At 35.3% G+C, this 10,254-nt stretch overlaps 1 protein-coding gene across 2 annotated transcripts; it reads left to right on the top strand.

The window, feature by feature from the left end:
• The first annotated feature begins 415 nt into the window (after positions 1 to 415).
• On the top strand, positions 416 to 8,849 carry rbp1.1 (retinol binding protein 1, cellular, tandem duplicate 1). 2 transcript variants are annotated; one of them, XM_066709288.1, is made up of 5 exons: positions 416 to 538; positions 1,334 to 1,456; positions 3,930 to 4,108; positions 6,793 to 6,894; positions 8,348 to 8,849. In XM_066709288.1, exons 2-5 carry the CDS (start codon positions 1,384 to 1,386, stop codon positions 8,402 to 8,404), a joined length of 411 nt encoding a protein of 136 aa, XP_066565385.1. In that variant the 5' UTR covers positions 416 to 538; positions 1,334 to 1,383; the 3' UTR covers positions 8,405 to 8,849. The 2 variants fall into 2 exon arrangements, with proteins under 2 accessions (XP_066565385.1, XP_066565384.1); XM_066709287.1 differs by lacking the exon at positions 416 to 538 and having other exon boundaries at positions 1,292 to 1,456.
• The last annotated feature ends 1,405 nt before the right edge of the window (positions 8,850 to 10,254 follow it).

The raw sequence follows: 10,254 nt of genomic DNA, 5'->3' as shown, positions 1-10,254 counted from the left end.
CTGTACTAATTAATTCCCCTTTATGAGAGCCCTGCAATATTTACAAAGCTGTATTAACTTTGTATTGGAAGTAAAGCATCCAGCATCCAGGTACAGCAAATACATCTGACAATGGTGATGCATAAAAGAGCAACAAAGAAATTATGAAATTACCAGTTGAGCCACAAGCTTTATCCTTGTTTTGTTTCATTTCATGGTCTAGTTTATTTTTTTTCTTCTTCTTTTCTTTTTTCTTTGACTCTTTAAAAGAGTCAAAGGGCATATGGTTCCCACAGGCTGTTTAATCTAGTAAATGAATGTGTTAAAGGTGAATGGGGCATTCATCAACATAAAGCTTTTAGTCTGGGTTTGTACCCATCTTTCTGTGAGATCGCTGTAGTCATACTGTTTCCAAATGGTAACCAACTAAAAGTAATGTGCAATCGCCTGTGTTCATTCCCGTAAACTCTGATATGAAAAGCACTTTCCAGAGAAACAGAGCAGAGTTTAATTTAAAAGTGTTAAAAACTCTTCTGGTCCAGTGACAGTGGGAGAGAAGGTGAGAATGGATCTCAGTTTACTATGATATAATAAGCAAGTAGCAGAATGCTAAATTTCAATTATTGGCTAGAGATTTTTATTTGATGTATTTGAAAAATATTGTGCCACATAAGGTTAAATTCACTCGAATTTTCTCAGCAAGTTTCACAAAAGAAAAACGTATACAGGGCAAGTATAGTGCCCAGAAGTTGGGGCTCAGGCTGAAGGGCTCTGGATCTATCTATGTGCACAGGCAAAAGAGATATAACATTGAGAAAGAAGCTGCAGTAAATACATTTTTGCCAGAAGATATTTGAGTACATTTCATTATGTTAATTGTTGTATTAACTCGCAGTGGAATGTAGTTAATGGAGTGTATTCATCTCGTATTAATATCATAAATCCATTATTATTGTTATTTTTATTAGTGCATAAATAACTTGATGAAGTAGCACGGTTTATTGCTTTGAGGATATTAAACTATGCACCACTCCACCCATTAAGATGTATTAGTAATTGCACTGTGTTAAAAAAAATAACACTGTGAAGACATATATCAGAAAATTTTACGAAAACAGGCTTCCTATGATTCATCCTAATGATTAACAAGGATCTAACGAAACCGATATACTTTTGAAAGCCTCGGTTTATAAGTAGAGCGCTCCTTATACAAGAACAAAGTTGTGCGTCTTTTTAAAGGAAATGGGGGGTGCAACAGTAACGCCGGAGCAATAATGTAATCCGATTAATAGGTCTGGGCAAATAAAGGGTCTTTTGAAGCCGGGCTTGTTGAAAGAGATCCTCGCATTTACAGGTGAACTGAAAACTGAGCAGGAAAGAAACCGGATCTCAACTCGGAGCAAAATGTCTACAGATTTTAATGGATATTGGAAAATGATCAGCAATGAAAACTTCGAAGAGTACTTGAAAGCACTGGGTGAGCTTGTTTATTTTCTTCTATTGTCATTTATTATTGGTTGGAATTATGCAGAACATGTTTTAAGTCATGCAAGATATGTACTTTAAAGAAAAAAACTAGTTAAAATATCGTACATATTTCTGGAGAGTATAATACGGAATATTAAATGGCAATAAATGCATAAAAACTTTAAATCGTAAGTACTTTTCAAATACAGGTCAAGGTCATCGTGTAGGTTTGGAATAACTATAAGGCTTTGTAACATGTTGCAAAGTAATACGAAGTAATATAATTATCTTACAATTAGCATGCTTCCATCGATAGCAACAGAAGGCAAGCACTTCTGTTTGAATGATGCTATTAAATAGAATGAACTTTATTGTATAAATATGCTTGTCATTTTCATGACAGAAAACAAGGATGCTAATTAGACTAAGCAAAATAGCACTTTTAACTAAAGGAGAGTGCAAGTGTATGAACAAAGGAAGCAATTTCGTTTATTTTATATTAATCGCTCTTTAATTGTTTGCATAATCCAGTTCAAAGTGTTGGACTGCATTTAATGTACATTGTATCCAAGTTAAGGTAGATCTGAGTAATCTAATTAGGAACTGCTGAAACCTGCTGCCTAAGTATTTATTTGGATTTTATTTACATAAATGGAAAATAACCTTGTGCTTTGGACAAGTGAAGCATGGGGATACATTTACTGTATCATCGCATCAGGTGTAATTGTTAATTTGGATTTCTGTCAAAGGCTAAACATCCTCATCCTGGCTGCATAAATAACATTAAGTAAAGCGTCTTTAACACCAACAGTAACCTAAAGCAAGCAAGCAACCAACCAATCAATCATTCAATCTTTACATTTTATCAGGTCCAATCTGACAAGTGTGCATTTACACTTTTCTAAATGGATACACACTCATAATTGTATATGACATTAATTTCAGATAAAGAACAGAGGGAGATGTAGTCACAGGGACTATCCGTATGTGTAGTCATTGGTATATTGTTTATCAAATGCCAGGGTTTTCAGCTGTGTTCCTGTAGGACCCCTGTGGTCTTGGAGTTTTTGCTCCAACTGAGCTGTCAATGACTTAATTGATGCATTAATTAATCCTTTTTTATAATTATTTTCCTTCTGAAAACAATTTAAAAGGTCTGGTTAAGCACATCATTAGTTTAATTAAGTTGTCAATTAGTCAATTAAGCTCAGCTGGAAAAATAAAGAAACAACAGAAGACTCAGGGATTCTCCAGTAGGGTTGAAAAGACCTGATCTATGTGATAAATCTCTCTGATTCTGGGACACTTTAAATATTTTCTCCCCCCCTCCAAAACACACTGAGTGACGGTAGCACTGTGTATAATGTATAATGTAACTATTTGAATTTAGACAAAATGCAATCCACAACTCTCTGTGGTGCAGGGAAACCTATTGAAAAACAGAAATCCTCTCCCACACCCACTCCAAACCTCTCTCCAAAATGTTATATTACTATAAGCACTAAAATCTTTTGGAGATAAGTTTAAGTGTGTGTACGGGAGATATTCTAAATATTTGAATTTAGCCTTATGTAAGTATCACACAGAACATTACATGTGTACAGTGGTTCAATAATCCTCACAGGACGTTCCTTGTGATATTTACCATCTGTATTAAAAGATTATCCATATTTTTGTCTACCTATGCATTCGTTCACTCACATTTTAATGAAGCGTCTGAGAACAGTGTTTCGCTGGCTGGCACACGAACATCCACTCCAGGCAGTTAAACACTGAAATTAGGTTATGGAAGCTTCTACTCTTGCTCTTAATGTCAGTCTCATTATTAGTAGTACAAAGGGAACTAAAAAGCTTAACATCTAGAAATAATGGGCTAGGTTGTAATGCTATGTTAGTCTTACATCACATAGTTTAATAAAAGGAGTTCCATTTGAGAGCTATTCCACTACATATATTTCTATGTTGTTTTATTATAATTCATCTGCATGATAAAAAATATAAACAATCAAAGAAAAAGCCTAGAAAAACTGATCATGTGGTAAGCTAGCATCTGATTGTGACTGATAATGTTTCTAACAATCCCTTTTTAGAGCATTGTCTTGTTCCCAGTAACACAACAAAGTGCATATTTTGAGGGTGTTAAAATGATACACCATCTTATGTGTACTTCTGTTTAAGCAATACACTTTTGAGGTGAAATATTTGGCTATATAAAATAAGCTTTGAGAGCTGTTTCAGGACATAAACTTCGCAGCCTGCAAATTAACAGCATGGAAGGGAATGGGAACAATTTAATGAAAAGTATCCAACAATCCTGTCTGTTAAATGGGCTTTCATGGGCTAACTCAGTGGCATTTCATTTAAAGTGGCATTTGTGCATTTAACCTGACAGTGCTGCCAAAACAATATCCTTTAAGTAAAATGTGTGTGTTTGTTCAGAACTTGCCTAATTTTCTCCTTTAAATCTTTTGGAACCCTTGTAGATGTGAACGTCGCAATAAGGAAAATTGCAGGCTTGTTGAAACCTGATAAAGACATCATTCAGAATGGGGATCACATGGTCATTAAAACGCTCAGCACTTTCAAAAATTACAACATGGATTTCGAAATCGGGAAGGAGTTTGAGGAGGATTTGACCGGGGTGGATGATCGCAAATGCATGGTAAGAATTAGGATTGTTTCTGACACAAGGGCCTGTGTTTCCCTTCAGTGTGGGGCGAGGAGAGATTAGAATGGGTTAGCCATGGGTCATTAAGAATTAAATCATCTCACACAAGAGCTTTATTGAAAAGCATGTTTGTGTAAGTTCCAGATTGAATTAAATAGTTTGGGCCTTAGAATTAATAATATCTTCTCACCCATGTCCAACCATGTCAACATAATCAAAGTAAGCAAGATCATTGAGGATCAAACTGTACGCTTTTGATGCATAACATTTGAAGTTTGATCTACTTGACAGTAAGTCCATGGTGTTTTGCTGAATTCAATGTATTTAGTACTTTGGGATTAGCAGTTGAAGAGTGTGCTCTAGTTGTCACGGTGATAGTTTTCAATGCAACATACCTTATTGTTGTATATATGAAGCCGATTGACACCTACGACTGCATAACAAATATTTCATAAGACGTTTGCAGTGTTCTTTTCTCTGACTCCAGACAATGTTTTGTAGGTGTGTAGAATACATGAAACTAACCAGAAGCAGATACAAGCATATTTTCTTTTGTTTCTGGAGCACTGGTGCAAATAGTTTAATGCAGAAATGACCTTGTTCTTGTCACATAATATTGGGTAACAACTCCGTTTGACTGGCACATCCCAGCATGAGAACTACTACATTGCATTTGCATTGATGAGCACTTTGGTGGAAAAATAAGATGATAAAATCAGTGTTTCAGACAGGTGTTTGAATAAAGCCTGAAGGCTGCACTTAATCACTCTCATTTGACGGGAATTACCACAAGATTTAACATCAAGCAGTGAAAGACTAATACATTCAAAGATTTAATTTGTAGCAGTGTTTTAAGTGTGCAGTTTTTTTAATTCATGAGAAGGTGAGACAAGAAGATGGGCCCGTAAATGTTTTGGCACTTTCCAAGTTAGTTGCCCCTTACAAGGTGTTCGTTAATCCATTCAGCCTCATTTTGGTGAAACAGCTATAGCATTTACAGGTGTCTCCTGTAGTGCTGTTCTGTTAATTTCAGCACAGCTTCTGAATAAAGGAACAAGATCAGAGAAAGGTTAGCATTTAACATCAACAAGAAGCTATTATGGCAGGGCTGTAGACCCCTAATTGCTTAATTAATCTCCCTCCTCATTAGTTATTTAATGTTGTGGTTCCCATCCAATGCAGGAAAAACCATCCACCAAAAATAAACTTTGGCGAATGGGAGGGGACTTCAGATGCTAAAAGGCATCACTGCCATCTAGTTGTCATGTCCCAAACATGGGAAGAGGGAAATCCATCACTGCAAATTCACTGGTTAGGTTTTCCAGTTAGAACTATGAGATTTTCATGGTCCACTGGGAAAGATTGATATTTTTCTTGTAGCAAAGGAGTTAATGGCTCACTGAATAAACTATCCTACATTGGATTAATTGTAAATAAGATGACCCAGAGTCTATTGTATGATTTTTTTTGGCTTTTTGTATACATTTCAGACCTCAAAAAACATCTGTAACTATATACTCTATATCAGGGAGAAAATGGGATGCAAGACACCCTTTCTGGGGGTGCGAGACATGGCAGACTTTTGTAGATTACGTCACCGCAATAAACCCGTACCCTTTGAGCCCTTTTACAGAGATACTCTGCCAATTACATATAGTCTATCTGTAATGGGCAGAGTATCTCTGTAACAGGGCTCAAAGGGTATGAGTTTATTACAGTAACATAATCCCTGTCTGAGTGTACAAATGACCCAAATCAGGGACTGGTCACTTGGCATAGTGGCTTTTTCGCTCTGCTGGTAAGGCTAAGTGGAGCGGGGGCGCTGTGATGTGTGCCTGAGAGACATTGGTTCAAATCTGAGAGGGGGTGCTGACCGCACACACTACAAATGTAGATATAAATGTTAAAATATTATAATTTTTTACCTTTACCTTTTTTCTTTCTTTTCAAATTTACACCTGCTTTTCAGTCTGTTCAGAGCAGTACAGACAAATAGGCTTTTCTGGATAGATTATATACATACTACTACTTTTGTGTGAAAGAAGGCCTCAATTTGTCTATTTCAAGTCAATTCATAGACATCTGTAAATGTTCTGTACATCTTTGTACTTCTTACTTTTGCTTATACTGTGGTGCTCTGTTAAAACTCTGAATGAAATAAAACTTTAGCTTTTTTGTCTATTCAAGAACACATAAATGATTGAACTGATTTATCAAAGCAGAGTATTATCTGATGTTTGCTGGCAATATGAGTTCGAGGCACCCTTTCAGTTGTCTGCATTGTGCAAACGGTTTAGTCTGTTTCGTGTACAATACACATGAAAGGTTTGCACAGAAAGTAGGCCAAAGGGAGCAATGACATATGAGTAGTAACTCATGATTTCAAATAATATATTATTTGTGTCAAGGTTTGGAGCAGTTCATTTACAAATCACCTTTGTTTATAAAAGAACAAGCACGATCATTCAGACCAGGCCAAGGAATTGTTTTTCAGAAGCCATTCATTTTGGGATGCGGTGAGGATCAATGCATAAAAGCACTAAATACAACAGACTTGGTTATCCTGGCACTGTCTCAAGTCTTTGTTTATTTTTTTTGTAATTATTGCAAGCATTATCAATCAAAGGGTGTCTGATGTGCTATTACCTTTAAAAAACCTTTGCTTGCTTTTTTGATAGACCACTGTGACCTGGGATGGAGACAAGCTAGTCTGCGTTCAGAATGGAGAGAAGGAAGGGAGAGGATGGACTCAATGGGTGGAAGGAGACGAAATGCATTTGGTAAATCTTTGTGGTGTCTTTTTTTTATTTTACAGCCATCACGCTCACCTCAACATTTGTTCACTTCAGAAAAGATCTTGTGACCCGTTTAAGGTGCCTCCTGCACATTTCGTCTGTCCGACCCCCCTTGTGAACATGGAGAAGTGCGTCTATATCTTAATATAAAAGTATTTTGCTTATCATAATGCTGTTTCCATTCCCAAAGTCTTTAATGAGGGCATCTGTTTGACAATAAATGATTTAGCAAAACATTTGAGACAGAAACTTGTGTTCTAACATCACATACTATTTCAAAGATAATAGACTTTTGCTAACTCTTACATGTATAATTTATATGATGTACAGAACAGGAAGCGCATTGTATAGCATTTCTACCTTTAAAATTCAGTTTTGCCACCACGTTAAAAGTGGGAGACTTTATCCAGAGGACATTTGTTAGCGTCCACAATGAATAGAACTATTGCTGTATTTAAGGACTAAATACTTTCAGAACCGAAATAAGCAGCTGCTGGCATTAATAATGTATCACTAAGGAGTTATTTTCATTTTTGCATTTAAGCAGTGGGTAATGGCGTCTTGATTGATGGTAGTCCGTGTCTCCATATGAAAGATAAGCCATTATAAACAATCAGAACAACAGAGATCTACGTGATTTATAAAGTGTCTCTATGATGCATTAGTAATGAGCTATAAATCACTTGCATGTACATCATTAATCACTGGCATTAAAACTGATGGTCTTAAATGGTACCTTAAGTGTGTAGATCTGTCAATAATACATTTGTATGCACTTTCAAAACATTTTACATGTATTGTTGCGAAAACAGGTTTGTATGGATTTTCTGCTGAAAAGACAGATGCTGGTAAAGCACAAGCAGAAATGATTTACCAAGCGGTTCCCAGTGAATTAATTTTTGAAAGAGGGTTTGTCCTCTGAACTTGTAATGCTCATCATAAAGAGGTTAATTTCAGTCAATGATTTTTCTCTACATCCCAATACTTGGATCTTGTGGAGTCCATCATAATAATACATCACTTGCCTTGGGGGGACAAAAATGATTGGTTTGAACAAGTATGGGGTTTTTATGTGTCTGGCATTTGGATGTTAATTATGAATCTGAATTATTTGTATTACTTTTATTCTATAACAATACAAATAACACTTATAGTTCTAGCTAAAATAAAGCTGAACTATTTTATTTGGTTCGATTTTTTATTATTATTCTTCAGACAATGTCGCCTGCAATCACTTCTCATGTGATTATGAAATTGGGGCCCTCTCCTGGACATCTCATGTAGTGCTCTTTTGTACACTATCTGAAGACAAAAAGAAAATCCTCTTGTCGGTTTAAACGTAACAGTATTTTTAAACCTTCTCCCTCTGTTTCTGCACCCTTTATGGACTGTAAGAGTTGATGTGGTCTTTTTTAATGCCAGTGTGTGTTTTGTTTAGGAAATTAGGGCCTGTGGTGTGAAGTGCAAACAAATCTTCAAGAAGGTCCCGCAGTAACAAGGTTTCTCATTGGACAGAATGTTCCCAGCCGTCTCTGAAGAGACATGCAAATCTATGGAGGAAGCTTGTGCTCATAGTTCTCCCAGAGAAACTCATATTCTGCAGATCTCACAATACAAACTGACATGGTCTTCATATTTGCCAAGACTCTAGAGGTGTGGCTTTATACTGAATTGTACTTATCCTTCACTGGGTTTATTCAACTGTGTAACAGACTAAGGACTTCTAGTTTGTGATTTAAACACAACAAAACAATGAAACTGTTCAACCCGTTTGTTCTTTTCTTATCCATGTATTGTCTACCTGCCTATCTAGTTATTAACAGTTTTTACCTCCGATCAAAATGTTGAAATAAAAAAAGAAATTGAATTATGAGCCACATTTTGTGCCAAACATCTGAATAAAACAAGAATAAATAAAGAAATGTGTTTGTCGTTTTGAATGACTGAAGTTTGAGCCAATATGTATATTTCTGTAGGGAACGATCACGATAATGACAGCTCACGGAGGTTGTAATTTCTTCGGCAATGAGGTCAGATCCCAGCAGTTTAAAAGGTTTTGCTGAAAGGTATTATTTGCCTAAGAATACTGTCATTAACACTTTTCAATCATCATCATAAAAATTGATTTATGCAAGTATCTGAATTATTAATAATGCAATGCTATTGAAAAAGGCCACTTGACTTTTTAAACATTACTCCATTAATGTTTGTTTCAGAATCTCCCTACAGCTTTTTTCTTCCAGTTTATATGATGATTCTGATATAGAATGATTGAGTATTTTAATCTAAGCCTACAATCACATTTATTTTGTACACACCATGTAGTATGTTATTCACACCTTCCTTGATTAAGAACACCGCAGCATGGATCTGACTGTCATAAAGACTTTTTTTTTAATGCCAATTTATATTAAGCAAATCCCATAAAATACACAAGCAATTTGTGGGCATAATTTTTAAAAGCCAGCTCTGAAAGCAAAGTGATTTTATAGCATTAGATGAAGAAATTTGATTGTTATCAGTCTGATCACTGATATGGGTCTCCACGCAAGGCTGCCCTTTACACTTACTGATAGAGCTTTAATCAGCACAAGAAACTGCCTCTGTGGCAAGTTATGAATAGATAATAAAGTCATATTTTGTCTTTGAAGTGGTGCAAGCTGTACTCAAGATTTTATGTGGCAGCATCTTTACACGGGTTAAGAAAATGAACATTTGTACTGTGACAATTGTATTTCTGTATTCATGTGTAGTTTTAAAAACTGGAACTTGTATGTTCTGGCATTAAATATATGATCAAGTTAATAATCTACTGGCAACATGCAGGGGTTATTGGAAGTAAGTTATGCTTTTCCTGCTAGATTTCTGTTGACACAGCCAGTGACGCAACAAAATTGTAACAAATCAGTGCCAAAACTCAGTGTGCAATTTCTGGAAACAACATACCATTTACAAATCTTATATATATATATATATATATATATATATATATATATATATATATATATATAAAAATAAGATTTGTAAATATATATATATATATATATATATATATATATAACTATAATAATAGTATATATTTGTGTCAGTGCATGCAGTAGGATTTGATAAGGCTGGTTAATGTTCCATAGTACCTTTGTGTCAGGTTGTATTTCTTACCAAAGAACTGAAAAGATAAATATTCATTCATTCCAACAACAGGTACTTTATCACTTTATGTTGCCATACAATTTAATTGTAATCTGTCTCTCATTTAGTATTTGTGAAAATGGAATTCAGGGGCTTGCATAATATTAATAATTATTTATTAAGTTATTTTACAGGTGATGATTTCAGGCACCCTAA

This window comes from Amia ocellicauda, chromosome 7, assembly GCF_036373705.1.
Source record: "Amia ocellicauda isolate fAmiCal2 chromosome 7, fAmiCal2.hap1, whole genome shotgun sequence".
Lineage (NCBI taxonomy): Eukaryota > Metazoa > Chordata > Actinopteri > Amiiformes > Amiidae > Amia > Amia ocellicauda.
Note: the sequence above shows the minus strand (reverse complement) of the source record. Positions and strands in the feature narration are given on the sequence as shown.